At 50.1% G+C, this 23,126-nt stretch overlaps 1 protein-coding gene across 5 annotated transcripts in view; it reads left to right on the plus strand.

The window, feature by feature from the left end:
• The window catches only part of EPB41L1 (erythrocyte membrane protein band 4.1 like 1), a 139,371-nt gene that overhangs the window by 112,526 nt on the left and 3,719 nt on the right, over nt 1–23,126 (plus strand). For 2 of the 5 annotated variants that reach the window (XM_026455272.2, XM_026455271.1), the window contains exons 14-19: nt 5,513–5,923; nt 8,326–8,430; nt 14,905–14,991; nt 16,120–16,203; nt 18,228–18,308; nt 18,642–18,758. In XM_026455272.2, the coding sequence (XP_026311057.1) occupies nt 5,513–5,923; nt 8,326–8,430; nt 14,905–14,991; nt 16,120–16,203; nt 18,228–18,308; nt 18,642–18,758 (885 nt within the window). Of the gene's footprint in view, nt 1–5,512; nt 5,924–8,325; nt 8,431–10,413; nt 10,498–14,904; nt 14,992–16,119; nt 16,204–18,227; nt 18,309–18,641; nt 18,759–23,126 lie in introns of all 5 variants that reach the window. The other 3 variants (XM_026455270.1, XM_026455269.1, XM_026455273.1) reach the window with 3 other exon arrangements.

Genomic DNA, 23,126 nt, shown 5'->3' on the forward strand with positions numbered 1-23,126 from the left:
GCCCAAGATCATAAAAACCTTCACCCTCCTGCTGCCAGGGGCAGTTTTGGGCACGTCTCCCTGTGGAGGTGGTCATGGTAGGGTGGAGAGGACACACTTCACAGAACTTGGTGTCAGAGACTGAGTTTGAGGCCTGCCTTTCCACTTGCTCCCTGTATGGCCTTGGGCAAGATGCTTCTCCAGGTCTCAGTTTTCATATCTGTATCATGGAGGGGCTCTAGTTGGGGCAGTGATTTCAAAGGAGGGAGGTACCTCAGGGCACTAAGGCCGCCCACACCCCCAGTTTTACCAGGGCAGCTCTGTATTTCTGTCACATAGTGGACTTCCATTAAAATTTTGTGGGAAGGATCCTGTGGCCACAAGATGAAAAACCCAGTTACCTTCCTGCTTTTCTAACCATCCTAGAAGTCCATCATCCCCTCCCAGGCATTGTTTGAAGAACTCTTGGCGGGAGGTAGAGGCTATTGGGAGATGGCCTAACAGTGCTGCGATCTGGTGCTTTTTTTTTTTTTTTTTTTTTTTTTGAGATGGAATTTTGTTCTTGTTGCCAGGCTGGAGTGCAATGGTGCAATCTTGGCTCACCGCAACCTCTGCCCCACAGATTCAACCAATTCTCCTGCCTCAGCCTCCCAAAGTGCTGGGATTACAGGCATAAGCCACTGCGCCCAGCCTTTTTTTTTTTCAGATGGAGTCTCTGTCACCAGGCTGGAGTGCAGTGGCACATTCTCGGCTCACTGCAACCTCCGCCTCCTGGGTTCAAGCAATTCTCCTGCCTCAGCCTCCCAAGTTGCTGGGATTACAGGTGTGTGCCACCATGTCCAGCTAATTTTTTGTATTTTTAGTAGAGATGGGGTTTCACCATGTTGGCCAGAATGGTCTTGATCTCTTGATCTCATGATCCGCCAACCTCAACCTACCAAAGTGCTGGGATTATAGGCGTGAGCCACCACTCTGGCCTCTGGTGCTTTTGATGCACGATGATGCTTGGATCTTTGCCTCTCTCCCTTCCTTGATGCATTCTATTCAGTCCTTTTCTGCTCTTTATATGGGTTTTGTTAGAATTAGAATGGGCCCTGGTATTTGTTTCTTTTGAGTTGAACCCCACAGCGTTCAAGCTGTTTAAGCCATTGTGGTGCCTGGCACTAACCTGGCCATGTGGTATCTCCACGACTACTCTGCTTTCTTCCCAGAAGCCCTCGTAGAAAGGTTTGATTTCAGGCTGTGACCTGTGAAACTTAACGCATCCCTTCAACTTGCCGTTAGATCACAGTTGGCACCTATATTCCGTGGTTGTAAAATAAGTTAGCAAAGATCTCCAGCCTCAAAAATCAGGCTTTCTGTTCCTGACTCTATCCTCTACTAACAGTGACCTTGCACAAGTCACTGACCTTCTCTAGACCTGTTTCCTCACTTACACAATATGGAGATGAGACTGGATAACATCGTAAGAGTACTTTTGACTCTAACATTCAAAGATTCCATGTGATGGAAACGACTTTCCCCTCTGACGATGGCAGTTATGTTATTAAAAGAGGAAGAGGAAGGGTCCTGGCCCATCCATGGATCTCCGTTTCCCCATGGCTGATATGGGGGAGGGCATAAGACCCCATCCCATTTTGTCAAGTTGGGGGCAGTGGTTGAGGAAAATTGGTCAATAATTTATCAAGCACCTGATGGGAAGAGGGACCTTGATGAGAATGGCTGGCACATCATGCCTTCCTCTCCCCAGCCAGTTCTGGGGATGTGCTGTCCCAAAGTCAAACATTTCAGTGGTAGATTGGTCCCCTCTAACAAAGGGAAAAACTCACCCATTCTTTAGGTGCCTGATATTTCATGTTAACTCTTCTTGCTCCAATTGAAACACAGGGTTCAGAGCATTGGGTATTTATAGAAAGACAGTACACTAGGCCAGAAGAGCTCGGTCTCCTAAAAGTGACCACCATGCATCAGGAAGAAAGGCAGACAGGCCTTGCTGGTATCCTTGCCGACGGCAGACTCTCCAAGGTAGACGTTTTGGTGGACAAGTTCAAAGTGGAAGTGGCCACAGAAGAAATGGTGGGAACCAGAAGAGCAAACACCCAGCAACGAGGAAAAATGATTGCAAGTCCTGAAGACTTTGAGTCAGTGGGGGAGGAAAGCCCCTGGATCAGGGAAAGCCCAGGAGGGGCTGCCCTGTCTTCTGGCCGCACATTGACAGAAAAGCTCCTCAAGGGCTCCAAGCTCAGGGCAGACACCAGAGAGGCAATCATCAGGAACCGCTGCATGTCACATGGTCAGCCGGAGGGCCAGACAGAGCTGAGGAAGGGGCTGGAGGAGCCCCACACTTGTGGGAGACCCACTGCTTCAGGGACCAGGCCAGCAGAGGTGGACGTCCTCTCTCCAGCCTCCGACAAGGGAGGACTCCAGTCGTTTCTATTGGATCCAGCCCATGCAGAAGCTAGAGCTGAGTCGAGTGATGAAACTGATACCTCCTTTGCAGAGAGGAGCTTCTATTTAAACTATGAAGAAAAAGACTCAGAAGACCAAGTTCTCCCTCCACCCCTGGAGGAGAGACAAGGGCGCCTGGATGCCCCTCCTGGAGGTGAGCCCAGGCCGGCGCTAAATTCCTCAGACCTGAGGGTTTCTGCTGCTGTTTCCAGCAGGAGCAAGGACGAAGCCCACATGGCTTCCCTAGAGGAAGGGGCAGAGACCCCCAAGAACCAAGGAGGACCTGGTGACCTGAAGGGACCTACTGCAGGACAAGCATTTGCTGAAGGCTGGGAAGATGCCCAGTGGGGAGTGGAAGGAGAGTTTCCCCACCCAACAGCTAGCGCAACCCGAGAGGAAGGGGCCCCTGTGAGTGGAGATTTGCTGGGAAAGGCTGAGGAAAGTCCCACAGAGGAACTGAAGAAACACCCTCCTCACAGAGGATGCGGTGTGCGTCCCGAACCCCAGACCTGCGCCCTCCCTCAGGCCATCCCTCTGAATGTCAGGAAGCCAGCCAAACCAGGCAGAGGCAACTTCCCGCCCAAAGAGAGGGGAGTGGTTCCCATCCAGAAAGGAGGGGCTGAGCTGAAGGACCGTGAGGCCTCAGCATTTCTTCACATGGAGGTGATCATCCCCCTGCCGGCCTCCCCTGGTCACTCTGAGGGCCTGGCAGCTCTGGAGGAAGCTTCTCCAAGCCCAACCTCCCATGGGTCAGGGGAGCCTTCGGAGCTCAGGGAGCCCTTTCTTAGACATGTCCATCTTTTGAAAGCCAGCCCAGAGTCCAAGGACCAAGTAGGGTTTGTGGTGTCCTCTGCCACAGGAAGTGAGCGCAGGCCTCCTTCCATCACCAGCAGAAAGCCCAGAGTAGTCCCTGAAGAAGCTGAGGGGCGCGTACCTCTGGGGTTGGGGTTCCCTCCAGTTCCCTCCCTCTCTGGAAAGAGGGAGATGACCTCTTTCCAGGCGGGGGTCCAAGAGGGCTCCATAGAAGATATTAGCAAGACCTCAGTGGCCAATAAAATTCGGATATTTGAGACCCATGGAGCTGAAACTCGCCGAACAAGCGAGGGTGAAGCAAGGGCCCTTCCAAATGACTTGTCTTCAGAGGCCCCCGCGGGACAGGCAGAGCAGCAGTGGAGTACGCTCTCAGACCTGGGCTTCACCCAACTCCAGCCCCCAGGGGACTTTGCTAGCTCCAAAGCCACACATTCTACAGTGATGCCTCTGGCTACCAGACACTTCAGGGAGGACACTTCTGCATCCTACCAGGAAGCACGCACAGAACTAGAGCCCGTGTCCCCCGATTCGGGCTGTGAAACCACACTGGCAGAAGCTACTGGAACTGGGGTAACTGGCCGCGTGAGCCCCCACCCCCACCGCTGCTCCCCACCCATGGGGGCTGGCCGCATGCTCTGTAGTTTTTAGAAGCATGTTTCAGTGGCCCCTCGTCATTACTGCAATCAGAGGCTGCTTATCCATCCCTGTGAGTTTTTTCCCTAAATGGGCCTGGGTGTAGCTCAGGCTGAATGATGGGCTTCTCTGCTTGGCCCATGTTAGCTTGGCCACAAAGACCCTCAGCTTTTGGTGTGACCTGGTGCCCAGAGGGTCACACAACCCCCATGGAGAAGGTGGCGCCATCACCAGCAAATGACACACCTGCTTTGCCTTGCCGCTCCTACCCGCTGGGTTCCTGCCTACCTTGCTTGGCTTGTCCAGCGATCTTTCTTCATCCTTTCCCATCCCTGGTTCTCCCGCTGGGAAAACTGACAGTCCAGAGGTTTCCATCCTTCGCTTCTGGTTCCCTCTCAGTCCCAGTGCCAAGTTTCTTTCTGCCTCCTTAAGACTAACTGTCTTCTCTAATCCAGAACAAATCCGGAGATGTGGTCAGGGAAGAGAAGCACTCCACCAACTTAGCAGCCAACACCCCTGGGAAGGGGGGGCGCCTGAGATTCACCAGCCCCTTGGGCCCTCAGGTCTCTGTAGCCCCTCTGTGCCCTGATGACCCGGTCACCTTCACCTGGCCAGGATGCATCACCGCCTTAGGTTCCCACCTGCTGTGGCAGCACCTCTTGTGCTGCTCAACTCTGGCTTGTCTGGAATGTCTCCTTCACACCTCTCAACCTTCCAGAAACTGGCTAAATGGAGGCTCGCTTAGCAAGTGAATGTCTAAGCCCACTGAATCCCTAGAACCAGAAGCCAAGTTCTTTACAAATCTTTCATGGGTATTAGGTTGGTCTTTAAAAAGGATGTCATGAACCAGCCAAAAATGTGTGTGTGGTGTTTAATCCCTGACAGGCCAGTTGAGAGGTATGTATGTCGGACAAGAGTTGCTGGTTCCCCGAGGCACTGCCTTGGCCCGCTGTTGTCAATTACACTGATGGGACCATAGCCTCTACTCTCTGACCTGCCCGTGGTCTACTCATGGAGCTCAGGGTAGAGCCAGCGTAGCACTCAGCTCCCAAGAAGCTCGTGCCCAAAAGGCCTGACCCCAAATTGCTCTTCTCTCTAGTAGATGCTGACTCCCCCGGAGACTCAGTGGAATTGACAAACATGTTGGCTTCCTCTTTTGTTCCTCAAAGCTCTTGGCTCCAACCTCTCTGCCTTCCCTTCCTGGGTCTCCCTGAATCCCTGGATCTCCCTCCTTAGTTTCTGTTTCTCAACACCCGCCTGCACGGATGGGCCTGGGGTCCGGGCTTCCATCCCTGCCGTTCGTGCAATGCTGCTTCCAATAAGCTCCCAGATCCAATACCCTTGGATGGAGCCTCCTGTCCAGGACTCACTGGCAGGACATTTGCTTTGTACTTGCTTGTGCCATCAGTGTGAGACCCTCAGAAAGGGGCATCTCCACTCTTGAGTCGTTTTTGGTTTTTTTAAGCTTGTTATGATTTCAAGGAACCTTTCCTGGGGTGTTTTTCGTTTCCTGGTCTGCTCTTCCATTCGGGATGTCAACACAGCCCCGAGATTTCTCCTGACATTCACCATCTTGATTTCTCTTTCTCTCTCTCTCCCCACCCCACATCCCCATTCGTTTGATTTTATCTGGCCATAGAGAGCAGGGCTGAGGGAGGGCTCCGAGGAGAAAGTCAAACCACCACGTCCCCGGGCCCCAGAGAGTGACACAGGCGATGAGGACCAAGAGCAGGAGAGGGACACGGTGTTCCTGAAGGACAACCACCTGGCCATTGAGCGCAAGTGCTCCAGCATCACGGTCAGCTCTACGTCCAGCCTGGAGGCTGAGGTGGACTTCACGGTCATTGGTGACTACCACGGCAGCGCCTTCGAAGACTTCTCCCGCAGCCTGCCTGAGCTCGACCGGGACAAAAGCGACTCAGACACTGAGGGCCTGGTGTTCTCCCGGGATCTTAACAAGGGGGCCACCAGCCAGGATGATGAGTCTGGGGGCATTGAGGACAGCCCGGATCGAGGGGCCTGCTCCACTCCGGATATGCCCCAGTTTGAGGTACAGTGGAGCTTCCTCAAGAGCTGGGCCCGCTGGGCACCGCATGCTCACAGGGCCCCGGACTACCTGTGAGAAGACCGAGCACCCAGCCTGCAGCCTGAAGCTCTGTCTCGTGTTGCATGACTGCCCCTCCTCAGAACAGCATGGTTCTGTGCTCGCATGTTTGCCATCTCGGTTTACCCCTAACACGCGCTCCTTGGCATTTTAACCCTGTGACCCCATTGCTTGCTGAGGTCGAGCGATGACAGGTAGTCTGGTCTTACTTGACCCCCCCCACCCCCACCTGTGTTGCATGGCACCTGCAGAGAGCATGCGTCTCTGGACTCTTGGGGGCTCCTGCAGCCTGGTCTGAAAGCTGAATGGCTTTTCTTGATCCAGGCCCAGGCTCGTCTCTGTGGAGTCTGGGCTTCCCAGGGAAGGGGAAGCAGTTTAAATCCATCTGGCCCTGGGGTCTCAGGGTGGTAATGGAAGCTCCTGGAAGAGAGGAAGTGTGGTCATTGAGGAGGGACAGACTGTCTCTGGGCCTGTCTGGGGTCTCCTCTGCAGAGCTGTGAAGGGATTTCTCTAAGGCACATCTGCCCATATCATTCCTTTGCCCCCTCATCTCTTTTAGACCCAGGCTCCCTCCTACATTCTCCTTTCCCCAACGTTCCCAGCATTGACATACGAGTTTAGCTACTCCGGGCTCTCACTTCATGCTATACTCTCTGAGCAGGTTTTTTTTCTCCCTTTCGGTGCCTTACAAACCTATCATGTTCCAGGACCAAGTTCAAATGTCAGTTTCCCAGCAGGGGCTTGCTTTCCTGACCACCCTGGGCAGAAGTATTGCCCCCTTACCCCTTTGCCCTGTAATGCCTATGCTCCAGCACTATCCAAAGCGGTCAGGTCAGTGGCTGACGAGCCTGCTCTCCTACCAGGTGGCAGCTCCTCAAGGCCTGGCATATACTAGGCACTAATAGATGATTAACTGGATGAATGGCTGGGTTACAGGGTTGCAATCATCTATAAGAATCCCCTTCAGCCAGGCACGGTGGCTTGTGCCTGTAATCCCAGCTACTCAGGAGCTGAGGCAAGAAGGCAGGGGGGATCACTTGAGCCCAGGAGTTCGAGGCTGCAGTGAGCTTTGATCATGCCACTGCACTCCAGCCTGGATGACAGAGTGAGACCTTGTCTCTTAAAAACAAAACAAGAAAAAGAAAACAAAACCGGCTGGGCACGGTGGTTCACACCTGTAATCCCAGCACTTTGGGAGGCCAAGGCAGGTAGATCACCTGAGGTCAGGAGTTCGAGACCACCCTGACTAACATGGCGAAACCTTGTCTCTACTAAAAATACAAAAATTAGCTGGGTGTGGTGGCACCCACCTGTAATCCCAACTACTCGGGGGCAGGAGAATCACTTGAACTTGGGAGGCAGAGGTTGCAGTGAGCTGAGATTGCGCCATTGCACTCCAGCCTGAGCAACAGAGCAAGACTCCATCTCAACAGTGGATCACACCTGTAATTCAGACGCTCAAAGGTCATAGTCACAGCTGGCCATACCCAAATGGACCCCACATACTCTCTACTTCACCCCAGTCCTCAACAAACCCTCTTCACTCATTGACATCTCCTGCCTGGGTGTTGCAGGCCTCCAAGCATATGTGGTTCTTGCTCTAAAGAAGAGTTCAGGCTGGGTGCAGTGGATCACACCTGTAATCCCAGCAGTCTGGGAGGCTGAGGCAGGTGGATCACTTGAGGTCAGGGGTTCAAGAATAGCCTGGCCAACATGGTGAAACCCTGTCTCTACTAAAAATACAAAAGTTAGCTGGGTGTGGTGGCGTGGGCCTGTAGTGCCAGCTACCTGGGAAGCTGAGGCAGGAGAATCACTTGAACCTGGGAGGCAGAGGTTACACTGAGCCGAGATCGCACCATCGCACTCCAGCCTGGGCGACAAAGGGAGACTCTGTCTCAAAAAAAAAAAAAAAAAAAGAGAATAAAAAAGAAACAAAAAGAGTTCGGCTGACGCAGCTGTGGTGAGCTTACCAGTGAAGTCATTCAGGATTCGTTGACATTATGTATACAAGCAAAACATTTAGCCTGGGGCCTGGAATATAGTATGTTAATAAAATGGTAGATGTTCTAATAGTAGCCTAAAAAACAACTTATAGCCACCATGAGGGTGTGTGGCACAGGGGCGCAGGGCAGGCCTACCTGGTCTTGGTGATGGTCCTGGCTCTCCTCGCAGGCTATTTGTCTATGATATCACATCACGTCTCTTTTACCCGGACCTGAGTACCTTTCCAGAAATGTGGCCAGCTGTGGGGATAGGAGATAGCCTGCAGACCCCACACTGCAATTGCCTGTGAGCAAGGGTCATGCTAGGGTTTCAGTTACAGAGCATTCTCCCTCCTTTTCCTACAGCCCGTGAAGACGGAAACCATGACTGTCAGCAGTCTGGCCATTAGAAAGAAGATTGAGCCGGAGGCCGTACTGCAGACCAGAGTCTCCGCTATGGATAACACCCAGGTAACCTGTGCCTTCCAATGTACCCTAAGCACAGGTATTGGGCATTTGGTGGTAGGGTCCCCACTGCTGTGGCCAAACCCCTTGGCCAACCCTTTTAATCTCAGCTTCCCTGGAACCCACATTTTAATCCTGATGCTCTTCTGTGCCTCAGTGTCCTCCCTGAGCTCTGGGAAGGGGTGACGGGTAAAGCAGGTTCTTGTCCTGGGTAGACCATACCTCTTAAAGCCTCCATTTAGCCATCCATAAAATAGGAATGACCCTGTCTACCCCTTCCTCCTGGGCATATTGGGAGGACTGTACTGGCTAGTGGATTGGGACCTTGATGTTCACATTGCTTCAAGGAGTTGGAGAGGTTTCTTGAGGTATCCCAGGAGCTGCTTGGGGAGAGAAGAGGGAGAGATCCCAATTCAGCTTCAGTCAGAACAGCTCAGCTTAGGTCATTTTTTATGCATTAGAGTTCCACATCAGATCAGTAAAATGAACAAAGTGAAAGAAGAAAACCAAAGATCATGTGTCTTGACAAGAAGCAGCACCCTGACCACCTGGAGAAAGCTATCAGGCATAGGCACAGGTCCACCACTTCCAATCCATTCCCTGCACTCCTTCCGTGCTTTTTAGACTTAGGAAATTAAGATTGAGGGTCTGATAGATGCCCTCTTGGTTTTTCCTGGCCAGAAGAGCTACAATGCTAGGAGCTTTTTGGCTCTGAGGCTAACCTTTTTCTCAAGAACTGAAATAAGACCAGGCACAGTGGCTCACACCTGTAATCTCAGCACTTTGTGAGGCCGAGGCAGGCAGATCGCTTGAGCCCAGGAGTACAAGACCAGCCGGGGCAATATAGTGAGACCCCATCTCTACAAAAAATACGAAAATTAGCTGGGCGTGGTAGCACATTCCTGTAGTCCCAGCTACTCGGGAGGCTGATGTAGGAAGATCGCCTGAGCCCAGGAGGTCGAGGTTGCAGTGAACTATGAGCTAGGATTGCACCACTGCATTCCAGCTTGGGTGACAGGGAAAAAAAGAGAGACAAAGAGAAAACTGAAATAAGACATAAACCAATACAACATGGGCAATTCTTTTGTTTCCAGAATTTTTTCTCCCACTTTTATAATGATGGTAGGAGTTTATGAGGCCGCCTACTACAGGTCAGGACTCTTGAGTTCTGATGAGCTGTGTGACCTTGGGCAAGCTGCTTTCCCCCCTGACCTGTTTTGTTTTAGTAACACGTGTTTCTGTTGTGTTTTCCCACAGAAAAGTATAAAGAAACTAAAATTGGCCCTAGATCCCACAGCCCAGTAACCCTTATCGACATAAAAACAAAACAACAAAAAAAAGTTTATAGTTATACAATTCAAGCAGAACAAAATGGGATTTTTCTTATATTACCACCCAGAAAAAAATATAAGCCTATTCCAACACAGATACCTACATCTCTATATACTTAACAATGTTTATGCAGAAGCGATCATTTTCTTACACCTTACTTTTCTTCTTAGTAATTATTTTGGAGATCACTCCTTGTCGGCCTACATAGACCCACCTTACTCTTGTTCATCTCACTTAGGAGGCAAATCTTGATTTACTTCACTGTCTCCCAATGGCGTGCCTTGTGGTTGTTTTTGTTTTGTGCAATTCATGATCAGCGCTGCCGTGAATTTCCTTGCTGGTACTTCTCGGCGAGCTTTTCAAAGGTTATATCCAAAGAGTCAGTTCCTAGAGATGGCTAGGTCGAAGATCACACTCATTGCAATTTGGATAGAATTTGCCAGATAGTCTGAAATTATTTTTTCTTTATCAGATACACTGGTTGAAATGTAATGAGGGCCTGTTGCACCTCTGTGATTTGGTCTGTGTGCAGCCCCCTGCCAGTGATGTTCACTCACACAGCCTGTCACTTTGTAACTGGGAGGCCATGAGCCCAGGTGACAGATGCTGCAGGTGTACCCGGCTCTCCCCAGCTCTAATGACTCCTCCTCTGGTCAGCAGGTTGATGGGAGTGCCTCAGTGGGGAGGGAGTTCATAGCAACCACTCCCTCCATCACCACGGAGACCATATCGACCACCATGGTAAGTTGAACCCAGGAGGCTTCCCTCTCTGACCAGCCCCCTGCCCCGCCAAACAGCCAGCGAACAAGCTAACATCACCTGGCTGATTCAGGAAGTTGTGAGCTACCCTTGCTGCATCAGGCATGGGACATAAGTCAGCTGTTTATTGTCTGGGGCTTTAGTTGCCACAGGACATAGAGACAGGCCTCAGTTTTCCAAAGTGAGTAATGTGGGTGGTGGAATCCCTGAGTGTCAGTTATCTAGACCATCTCAGCTGCGGCAGGGAGAGAGAGAGATGGTCCTCTTTGGTTATTGGCACCCACGAATCTCATCTTGCATTGAGATTTCATTGGCTCATCTCACCTCCACTCTGAAGGTGAGGCTGGAGTCCTTCCTGTGGACCCATCCTGGTGGCTGCACATTGTCTCGTGTCTTAGACCACTTCCTTGCCTTGGTCAGTAGATGGCGTGCGGTGACCCTAAGTTGGAACAGGATTTTTGGAACCCCCCCCCCCATTGAGGGACCTCATGGTTCTGCTACTTATTTGCTGTCTGACCCATGAAGGAAGACCCTTGGCCTCAGGTGTCCTCATCTGTAAAATGGCAGTAATCCCCATTCTACAGTTCTTAAGAGACCCCGGCAATACTAGATCCTTTCATGATTAAACAGAACAGATAGCATTCGGCACACAGGTTGTGGTTCCAGGCAATGTGCCGAGACTCCTGAGTGGATCATCTCAGTGGATGCTCTTCCCTCCACAACCTTTACAGATGAGGAAACTGAAGTTCAGAGAGGTAAAGCGACTTACCCAAGGTCACACAATTAATAAGTGGTAGTGCCAGGTTATCCACAGGCATTCTAACACCAGGAGCCCCACTTTCAACCCCAGCCACTCTGCTCTGCTCCCTTAATCCTGACCATTGTGAACCTCCGCCACACGGGGCTGGGGCTGTGGTTGCGGCCGCTACTCGGGCTAGGAAAGGTAGCAGTGCTGGAGCCAGATCTATCTTGAGCCACTGAGAAGTTGTTTTCAAATGCTTTTTCTTGCCAACCCCCTGACATATACATAGGAAGGGAATTCCATTAATCTAGACTAGCCAGCAGGTAGGTTTTGAATACACAGAAATTTTAAGATCAATAAGTCCAAACTAGTTACCAGCTTGCACACCTTTCCCTGGTCACTCAGTTCCTCCTCTCCCCTCAGTCCTTCACCACGTGTCATTGGGATGCTTGTAGGGCTAAATTTAAATCCATGCGTATGGTGAGCAGGCACTTATACCATTCATTTACTCATCCATCCATCCATCCATTCATTCATTTGTTCCAAAAACATTTATTAGTCTCTACTATCTGCCTGATATGGGGGATACAGTTGAAGAAACTATACTGCCTGCTGGGATTCATTCATTCAAATGACCGTCATGAGCACCTTTAATGTGCTGTGCCCATGTATTTAGGTTCTGGGCATACAGTGGAGAACAAGGCCCAGCTGTCCCACTTCCTGGCTGGATGACCTTGGGCAAGTCACCTGAACCTCTCCAAGCCTCAGTTTTCACTTCTGTAAAATGGGTGAGGGTAGAGGGCAGTAATAGCATGACCTCAAAGGGCTGATATAAGGGGGAACCAAAGCAATCTGTGCAAAGCCCCGAGAACAGTGCCTGGCACATAGTAAGTGGTCTGAAGATGTGAGCTGCAGTTACTTCTTTCCTACCTTCATGGGATAGGGTAATAACACTCTCCTAGGTGCCACCAGGAAGGCAGCTATGGGGTGACAGCTCTGCCAGGAGGAGCCAGGAAAGGCTTTCTCTAGGCAGGGACATTTGAGTGAGCTATGCTTGAAGGATAAATTAAGGTACAGTCCTGGGGAAAGGCATTCTAGACAGTGGGAAAAGCAAGTGCAAAGGGCAGAAGGGAAGAAGCATAGCATTTGGGGAAGGGGCAGTGGTCAAGAAAGCCAGATGTCAAGCACATGGAGGAGGAGTCGGGGGTGAAGAGCTAGAAAGGAAGTCTAGACCAGAGCTTGATGGGCCTCAGATGTCATATACCAAATTCAAACTATCGTGCAGACAATGGGGAATCACTTAAATTTTTAGGGACATGATGTCATCAGATACGTGTTTCTGTGTTTTAGAAAGATTATTCTAGCAACCTCTGTGGATGAGGGACTTGAGCAAAAAATTCTTCCCTCCTTCTCTCTCTCTCCTTCCTTCCACAAGTGTTGACTGAACACCCATGATGTGTACAGTTCTGTACCAGCCACTGTGAATCCAGCTGAAGAAGGGAACATCCCTGAGGTCTGGGGCCCACATGCCACTGGGAGAGACAGAGAGAGAAGGCAGGGAACCAGCTTAGATGTTGGTGCCCAGACTGGGTTGGGGCTGGAGTGCAAGGAGGTAGATGCAGAGAAGGGGTCAGAGTTAAAGGATGCCTGGAGGGAGGAAAGCCCAGGATTTGGTCGTTGGTAGGATGTTCAGGGGACAAGAGGAAAGATGAGCTCGTGACACTGTTCACTAACCAGTGGTTCTCAAAATGTGGTTCCAGGAACCTGTTAGCAAGGCAGGTCCTTTGGGCTCCTCCTTAGACCTATTGACTCGGAAACTCTAAGGTGGGGCCCAGCAGTGTGTGTTTTTCCAAGCCCTCCAGCTGATTCCTCTGCTGATATAAACAGAGCACTGGGGGAAAGTGCTCTTTAATGACAAGCATGTGTTGGAAGTGGAAGAAGCAGTGAATTCCATTCGAGATCGGATGAATCTGAGGTGCCTGTGGAACATTTCCAGGGGAAAATGTCTAGGACACAACCGGTTTTAAAGGCCTAGGGTCCAAGAAAGATCTGGGCTACAGGTGAAGGGATAGGGGACTTTGACTTCCATGAGGCAGCAGAAGCTGTTGAGTGGCCGAGGTGGCCCAGAGAGTGGGTGGCAAGTGAGGAGAGCCTGAATGTGGAGGGAGAGAGGGCTGAGTTTGCCTTGGTCAGGGAGAGGAACTGCTCCTCCTAGAGGCAGGTGATGGGACTGGCCAAGGATACAGGAGAGGAAAGGAGGAGCAGAGGGTGCCTTGTTTTGAATGACTAATGTCCCTAGTGGTGGCCTCTGTTTTCAGTGTGAAGGTGGAGGTGAGGCTTTGCCCTGGGAAAGACAGAACAATGAGAGAATAAGAGGCTTTAAGGAAGAACTTCCCAGAATGATGCTAGGATTCAGAGGGGTTAGTGTCTGTTAAGGGGAAAGGAAGCATTGAGCCCAGAAGCTGCCCTTGGAAAGCCTGCTGCTGGGCCACATTCTGGAACTGCAGGTGCATCTGGGAATGTGCCTTGTGGTACAGTACCAAAGAACCAGGCTGCTGGCAGCCTCAGCTGGATACAGGTGTGGGAGCGGCAGGAGAAAGTCAGTGAGTTTCTGTTCTCACCTGCCCGTTGGTAGGCAGAAGTCCAGATCTAGTGCCATGCCTGGACCAGAACAAGAGGTCAGGCCACTGAGGACCTGCAGAATGGACACAGTTCTGGGTCTCTGGACAGACAAGGCTGAGCCCTGAGATGGTGCAGAAAGTAGGAAGTAGAAGCAGGCAGCTGGCCCTGGCCAGATCAGGGGCAGTAAGTCCGGGGACAATTCTAGGAAGATCTAGCAGTTAGATTTTAAGGTAGGGCCAAGAGAGCTGTTTGAAGGGAAAGATTCCCAAGGGCAGAGTGGCGTGCAGAGTGTGTCAGACTTAGAGTCAGACAACATGGAGTTAAGTTCCAGCTCTACCACTAGCTTGCTGGGGGACTGAACACTTCAGTTTCTCTCACCCTCCAGTTTCTCATCTGCAAATCAGGAATATTAAAAATAATGCCCTACTGGTGTTATGAGAATTAAATGAGATAAGGCATGTAACATCCTTAAAACGATGCCTAGCACATAGCAAGCACTCAGAAATTCATTATTATTATTATATTCTAAATAGCCAGCTATGCCCCTATATTTATCCTATGTATTCTGGTTTGCAAAACCTTTTCTACTCCATTGGCTTCATAGGTTCTCTGTGGGATTGGGGCAAGGGTCCCTTTTTACAGATGAATCTGCAAGGCCCATAGAGAGGAAGTGGCTCTGCCCCAAGTCACATGGCTCGAAGGTGGCAGAGCAGGACACGAACCTGAATCTGGCAACTCCTCTGCTAGTGCTTCTGGAGAACAATGCCATGTCTTGATCACTACAGTGTTCCTAACGCCAGACAGTCTGTAAATGTTGGTTGAATGAGTGTGCAAGTGAACGAGTGTGTGCCTGAGTGAGCAAGGAATGAGTGAGAGGAGGCAGAACTGAACGATGCCTTCAGTCCTTTGCTTCTACTGTTTCTACTCAACCTTGTGGTCGTGATAGCTACGTGGCCACGTGCTCCGGCCATCCTGGGGGCCCACCCGGCTGAGAGCTGGCCGTCTGAGCACTATTGTTTCCCCAGGAGAACAGTCTCAAGTCCGGGAAGGGGGCAGCTGCCATGATCCCAGGCCCACAGACGGTGGCCACGGAAATCCGTTCTCTTTCTCCGGTAAGTGGGCAAGGCCAGCTCAGGCTAGGGGACTCCACACTGAGAATATGGGCATGGACCCATGTATGGCTGGCAGGAAGTACAGTGTTGAGCCCAGAAGGCACCCTTCTAGGTGCAGAGCCAGGAAACTGGACCCTTTTCAGTTGCCAACAGGGCTCCCTGGTGCCTGCTAGAATCTCATGAGTGGCCCTCTCCCCTCCGCCCACACATGTAAGTGGGGCATTGGTGGCGTGTGAGGGTGAAGCGGCCCCTCACCTTGGTGGTGCTGCTGATGGTTGTTTTGCATCTGCCCTCCCTACTAACCAGGAAGGGCAATGGACTAGGAGGCCAGAGGCTTGGATTCTGGACCTGCCTCTGTTGGTGCCTGCCCGGTGACCCTGAGTCTTCACTGTAGGGTCTCTTTCAGCTCTTGCATTCTCCAAGTCTGTGGTTCTCACTGTTTAGCTCCGTAGAGAGCGTGCACCTGGCTGTGACAGGTTGGGGCATCAGGAGGGCTGTGTTTCCACCTTGGATCCCTTTGGTCATTCTTCCATGATGCCAGGATTCTTAAATTATAGGGTATTGTTAGGATTCTGGGCCTCAGGAGTCTCAGCGTCTAGGAATCTCAGATTCCAGGGTTTGAGAATTTGTTGGGTCTAGGTTTCTGAAGATTGCAGTATTCTTGAAATCTTTTTTTTTTTTTTTTTTGAGACAGAGTCTCTCTCTGTCGCCCAGGCTGGAGTGCAGTGGCCAGATCTCAGCTCACTGCAAGCTCTGCCTCCCGGGTTCACGCCATTCTCCTGCCTCAGCCTCCCGAGTAGCTGGGACTACAGGCGCCCGCCACCTCACCCGGCTAGTTGTTTTTTTTTTTTTTTTTTTGTATTTTTTAGTAGAGACGGGGTTTCACTATGTTAGTCAGGATGGTCTCGATCTCCTGACCTCGTGATCCACCCGTCTCGACCTCCCAAAGTGCTGGGATTACAGGCTTGAGCCACCGCGCCCGGCCTATTCTTGAATTCTTAATGGCTCAAAGCATCTTGGCTGCGAAACGTCACCTTCACGGGGCCCTTTACCCCACCCTGCCCCCACCCCTCCAGAGCCCAGTGTCCTTACCTGACACCCTGGGTGGGGGGTGGTTATATTCTGCAGATCATCGGGAAAGATGTCCTCACCAGCACCTACGGCGCCACTGCGGAAACCCTCTCAACCTCCACCACCACCCATGTCACCAAAGTGAGTAGCAGCAGGGTACCCCATGCCCCCAGCTGAGCTGCAGGCGAGAAGGTCATGACTGTTGTTCAGCTTTGGCTTCGCCATCTGTAAAGTGGGCAGAGAAAACCTGTAGTGTTTACCAGTTTCTGGAATACTGTGCGCTTTGTCCTGTGCCACATGTTGTTCTAGGCACGGGCCCTTCCCACACGGCGTTGACAGCCAGGCTAGAGGGAACAATACTCTCCTCTTTGAAGTAACTGTGAACCATGGCGTGTGCACCTTGTAGATGGAAAATGCTGGAGGAATCTAGATGGGGTGACATATGAGAGGCCCTGCAAGAGTCAGGAAACATCTCCTAGAAGAAGTAGGGACTGAGTAGAGTCTTGGAAAGCCAGGCAGGACACCTGAGGGAGGAGAAGACAGATGCAGGTGTTCTAAGCAAAGCAGAAGAGGGAAGCAGAAATTGTGTGTTTGCTTATCTGTTTGTTCATTGAGCAGATGTTAGTGAGTGTCAACTTTATTTGTGTTGGCCTCTGTGCCAGGGGCTGCTGGATGTAGCCATAAGTGAGGCCTGTTTATGGGACATGAGAAGCACCTCTAGGGGGTGTAACTGGGAAATTAGGTTGTACTGGGGACAGGGAGGTGGAATATAGAGCAAATAACAAATACCAGGACACATTTGACTCTGGAGGATCTGGGCCTCAGGGAGATTGGAAAGCCATGAAGATTTTTAGATTGGAGAGTAACCCAGTGAAAATAGGTTTAAGGAGAGAATATCAGATCCACTAGGATGTGTAGATAGGTGGGAGAAAGAAGAGGGAGAAGTATGGAGAGAGATGGATAGTAAATAACTCAGGCCTGATGGGGAGGGCCTGGACCAGGGTGTGAGTCAGAGCCCAGGTGGGAAGAGGTAGGGACAAAGGAGGGAAGCCTTCCTGGGTGACCCAGCAATAAGGACAAGGGCTAGTTGGGAGGCAGGCAGGCTGATGCGTCCATACCTATGTGGCCAGGAGGAAGGCAGGAGGGTGCCTAGCCAGGGCTGGAGGCCTGGAGCAGCCAGGTTGATGAGCCATCAGAGGAGAACTCTGGTCAGTTGCACCAGGCCTTCGTGCACAGACTGTCGTGGCCTCTGCCTGCGCCTCTGCAGGATTCAGCACTTTCTCACATACCCCACAGAGAACCCACTCTCAATAAAAACATTACTGAGCAATGTTGACTTCTCTGAAAGCTTTATGGGAGGTTTTACATCCCACGCCCACAGCAGACAGTTCAGGAAACTCTTCTTCCCAAAGTCTCTGCCAACTGGGAGGCCCCTCTTCTTTCTATCCGCTCCTGACTCCAGCTGGGATTCCCCACAGACACCACCCTGCTTTAACATGCCAAACAATTCGGTCCCGCCTCAGCTATTACTTCGAAACTTGTCCAAATCCTGTGCCTTCAGAAAACAGCGGAGGTCATAAGTATCATCAATCTAATTTTCTCTTGTAGTATTGTTGGAAGTCGTTCAAGGCAGAACCTTGTCACCATTCACATTTCATTCATGTGTTCATTCAACAAATCTGCATTCAGCACTGCCCTGGTTAGACTGGGTGAAGGAGTGGGAGAGGAGGGGATACAGAGATGAACAAAATACAGACCCTGCCTTCAAGAACTGGCAGCCTGGTGAGGTGAACATGGCCACAGACACACATATGGTCGGCACCAGGTAGAGAGGTCCAGAACTGTGAGAGAGACAGACTCAGTGCTCAGGGAGTATCAAGGCAGGAAGGCAGAAGCATTGCCAACCAGGGTCTGAGAGGCAGCATTGGAGCTAGGCTTGGAAGACCTAGATGGGGTGGTTTGGTAGTTTTGGGGAGTGGTGGCAACCAGACAAGATCTGCAGTTCAAAGTCCAAAACCAGAAAAGAAAAAATCTGAGGAAGTCAGGAGAGACGGTAACTGCTGGTTCTCAGCCCTGCCCTTGAGAGATGATTTGGGTAGGTCCCCTCTTGAGTCTGCTGCCCCAACAGGACCCAAGAGTGACCTCACCTCCCTCTCCCTCTGCAGACTGTGAAAGGAGGGTTTTCTGAGACAAGGATCGAGAAGCGAATCATCATTACTGGGGATGAAGATGTCGATCAAGACCAGGTATGGGGGTAGGGACAGTTCTTCCCAGTGCCACTGCCCAGTCCTCAATCCCTCCTATGTCGAGTTACCCATGGATGGCTACGCTCATGGGCAGAGAAGGTGTCCACTTCTTGCTGACCCTGTTCAGATAAGAAACCCCCAAGGAAGGGGCACTAGATGGGAGCCAGAAGGAGCCAGAAGAGCCGAGCTCTAGTCTCTCCCTTTAATTGTTTGACTTTGCCCCTCCCTGGGCCTCAGTTTCTCCAGCTGTGCACTAGAGGGCTTGCTGTTTTTCACAGTCTCTCTCATCTTAGATATTTCATGGTTCCTTCCTTTGCTGTTCTTTACCACCAGGCTCTGGCTTTGGCCATCAAGGAGGCCAAACTGCAGCATCCTGATATGCTGGTAACCAAAGCTGTCGTATACAGAGAAACAGACCCATCCCCGGAGGAGAGGGACAAGAAGCCACAGGTAAGGCTCCTGAGGCCCAGCAACCATGAGAGAGGGGAGGGATCAGTAGCAAGATCCTCTGAGGGCCATTTCCATCTGAGAACCCAATGGCTTGACCCCTAGTGCAACTTTGACCCGCCCCCCCCACCAGCCTTCCTGATTTGCTGATGTGGGCACCTCCCCAAGAGACAAGTCCGTGGGGAGAGGAAGGAAGACTGGTTCCTTGGCTTCTTTGGGGTTTCAGGCTCCAGATCCAGAAAAATCAATCCAGAAGTGGTTAAAAATGTTTTTAAAGGGAGGGAAATGGAGAGAGGAATGACAGTGGATATTGAGGTGGGACAAATGGAGGCCCTCATTATCTCCTTGGGCATTGCCTATAAACCAGAAGTCAGAAAAAGTCCTACTAGGCCCAGTGCCACATTCCTGGCCCTGAGTCTCTCTCTCTATTATAAGTCACTGAATGTTGTTAAGGGGACATGATGACCAGAGCCCTTGATCTCTTCTGTCTTGCTTGATTGCAATTTTTTTTTTTTTTCTTTTTGAGATGGAGTCTCTGTTGCCCAGGCTGGAGTACAGTGGTGCAATCTTGACTTACTGCAACCTCCGGCTCCTGGGTTTGAGTGATTCTCCTGCCTCAGCCTCCCGAGTAACTGGGACTACACGTGTGCGCCACCTCACCTGGCTAATTTTTACATTTTTAGTACAGATGAAGTTTCACCTTGTTGGCCAGGCTGGTATCAAACTCCTGTCCTCAAGTGATCCACCTGCCTCAGCCTCCCAAAGTGCTGGGATTACAGGTGTGAACCACCACACCTGGCATGATTGCATCTTGACTTCTGAGACCTGCACGGGCCAAAATCTTAGGGAACCTATATTCTCCTGTTTAATTGTAGGCCATCAGTGCTTTGGTGAATAAGATAAATAAGATGATGTTGGGGCAGATAGGGCTTTTAGCAGCCTAAATTAGGGGAGGGGTTCTTCTGGGCCCTCTGGAAATTTACCAGATCTTATCAGATCTATAAAACAAAATCCCGTAGACATTGAGTCGGATAAAATAAGCCAGGCACAGAAAGTATAAACTGTATGATTCCATTCATAGGGGGTCCAAAAGCAAGCAAAACTAATCTACCATGTTGAAAATCAGAATATTTCTGATTCTCTGAGAAAAAAATCCTTCTGGTTTTTCTGTTACTTCTGGGATGCAGTATTCACAAGGAAGAGGGAAGGGCCACAAGGGAATCTTCTAGGGTGCTGGAAATGTCACTATTTTCAACTGGGTAGGTTACATGGGTGTATAGATATAAACACATTTATAAAATTCTACTCTCACTTAGAGTTGTGCACCTCACACATTTCACGGGTTCTACCACAATGAAAAAAATCCATCTCAAAGACCCCACAAATATAATCACTGGTCTCCTTTTTGCCCTTTTCCTTGAATGAATGAAACCAGTCTTTTCTAGAAAGATACAAGAATGTTTCTTTTCCTTTGATTACCAGACCCCTTAATGTCAGAAGAAAAAGCACTGAAACATTTTCCTGCTGCTTTGAAAGGCTGCTAACCTCTGGTCTGAACTAGGGCTGTTCAACAGAACTTTCTGCAGTGATGGAAGTGTTCTTTCTGTGCTGTCTGGGATGGTAGTCGCTAGCTGCACGTGGCTACTGAGGACTTGAAATTGGCTAGTCTAAAAAAAAAATGTGCTTTAAGGGTGAAATACGTGCAGGATTTTGAAGATTTTTTTTTTTTTTTTTTTTTTTTTTTTTTTTTTTTTTTTTTTTTTTGAGACGGAGTCTCGCTCTGTCGCCCAGGCTGGAGTGCAGTGGCGGGATCTCAGCTCACTGCAAGCTCCGCCTTCCGGGTTTATGCCATTCTCCTGCCTCAGCCTCCCGAGTAGCTGGGACTACAGGCGCCCGCCACCTCGCCCGGCTAGTTTTTTGTATTTTTTAGTAGAGACGGGGTTTCACCGTGTTAGCCAGGATGGTCTCGATTTCCTGACCTCGTGATCCGCCCGTCTCGGCCTCCCAAAGTGCTGGGATTACAGGCTTGAGCCACCGCGCCCGGCCAGGATTTTGAAGATTTAATATGAAAAAAAGAGTGTAAATGATCTCAATAATTTTTACATTGGTTACATATTTAAATGATAAGGGATACATCAGGTTAGGTAAAATGTACTATTAAAATTAATTTCACCTGACCGGGCATGGTGGCTCACACCTGTAATCCCAGCACTTTAGGAGGCCGAGGCAGGTAGATCACCTGAGGTCAGGAGTTTGAGATCAGCCTGACCAACATGGTGAAACCCTGTCTCTACTAAAATACAAAATAAGGAGTGGGGATTCGTGGGTCCCTGTAGTCCCAGCTACTAGGGAGGCTGAGGCAGGAGAATTGCTTGAACCCGGGAGGCGGAGGTTGCAGTGAGCCAAGATGGCACCATTGCTCTCCAGCCTGGGCAACAGAGCGAGACTCCATCTCAAAAATAAAAATAAAATTAAATTAATTTTACCTGTTTCTTTTTAAATCATTTTGGATGTAAACTAAAATTGAGAACTTTGATTGTGAAATTAAAATTTTCCATTTATCTAGAAATATTTAGAAAGACAGAAATATATAGAAAATTTCAGAAATGTTATCTAGAAAATCTATTATCTAGGAAAAAGAATTATTTTTTTTTTGAGATGGAGTCTCACTCTGTCACCCAGGCTGGAGTGTGGTGGCACAATCTTGGCTCACTCCAGCCTCCACCTCCCAGATTCAAGTGATTCTTGTGCCTTAGCCTCCCAAGTAGCTGGGAATACAGGCGTATGCTACCACACCCAACTAATTTTTGTATTTTTAGTAGAGACGGGGTTTCACCATGTTTGCCAGGCTGGTCTCGAACTCCTGACCTCAAATGATCTGCCTGACTCAGCCTCCCAAAGTGCTGGGATTACCGGTGTGAGCCACTGCACCTGGGCCTATCTAGGAAAATTTTAAATTCCATGTGTAATCCACATTCTATTTCTACTGGACAGCACTGGTCTAGAAGTGTAGGTTGGCCATGGGTAGAGCCTACCTCCCAGCCTTCTTCAGACTTTCATACAAGTGATTGCCATTCCTATCCCCTCAGGTTTTCAATCATTCTTCCTTTATTCCTCCCAAATCTCAGAGTGGTAGAGTGTAGGCCACTTGCTAAGCTGGGTGTATCACCTGGGGAAGCCTGTTTAAAATACAGGCACTAGAGAACCCTCTCCATGAAGTCTGATTTAGAAAGACTGGACTGGGACCTGGGATCTGCATTGCCTGGGAATCTTCATTTCTACCTTGGTCCTTAGGGAGTCCCCATGCAGCCAGGTATAGGAGCCACTGATGCAAAGAACTCTGTACTGGGAATCCAGGGACCTGGCTCTAAAGCTATTCCACTGACTGGTGTGTGACAGTAGGTCCGTTTCTTCCCACGTGGGGACTCGGTTTCCTCATTTGCAAAATGAAGAGGTGGAGCGAGCCCCCTTCCAATTATAGTCCTCTGCCTATTTGCTTTCCTGGGGTATCTGTTGTGTGTTTCTCATCTCTTCTCCATTCCCTCTTTCACGCCTCCTCATCTTTCCCAGGGCATTCAGAACCAGGCCCCCAGGCTCCTGCCTTCCCATTTCCCTAGCCATTCAGAGCTCTCATCCTGGCCTCCACATCCTGCCCCCCCCTACCCCCACCTCAATGCAGTCTTTTCATATCTGCCCACCTCGCTGCTCCCTTTGCTGTCTCATTCTCTCCTCCTCGCCTCTCTTTAGTTCTTTCTTTGCTGCCATTGCCCCACGCACCACCATGCACCATCTCTCTCTCTCTTCTGGGTTGTTCTGTAAAGGTCACCTTGTTTATGTTGCCCTGGCAAGCCAGAAGTTTCTCTCCTTTGCCTTTTCTGCCCACATGCTTTACCAGTAGTTATGGTCAGGTAGAACCCACGTCTGACTCTTAATACAGTCAGACTCATTAATTCTGGAAGAGGTCTCCTCTGAATTTGAAAACTCCTTTTTAAAGTGCTTAGAAACATTGGCTTAATGGATGGATGCCTCTTGGTACCCCAAGGAAGAGCTCTGCACTCCTGCAGAGTCTCAAGCCCTGCCCTTTATTAGCTGTGTGACCTTTTAGCAAATCATTTAAACTTTTCAGACTGTTTCTTTGTCAGCCAAATGGCAGTGATCATCACAGTAATAACAATCGCTATAATTTATGGAAAGCTTATGCTGTGCCAGGCACCAGGCCGTGCACTCAACACAAGTACTGTTACCTGCTCATTCATTTTACACATGAGGAAACTGAGGCTCAGAGATGTTAAGTGGCTTGCTCACAGTCATGAAGCTGTGAACATGATGCATTGATTAGAGAGTGAAACCCAATCTGTTAGATTCCAAAAC

The sequence above is a fragment of the Piliocolobus tephrosceles genome, chromosome 20, assembly GCF_002776525.5.
Source record: "Piliocolobus tephrosceles isolate RC106 chromosome 20, ASM277652v3, whole genome shotgun sequence".
Lineage (NCBI taxonomy): Eukaryota > Metazoa > Chordata > Mammalia > Primates > Cercopithecidae > Piliocolobus > Piliocolobus tephrosceles.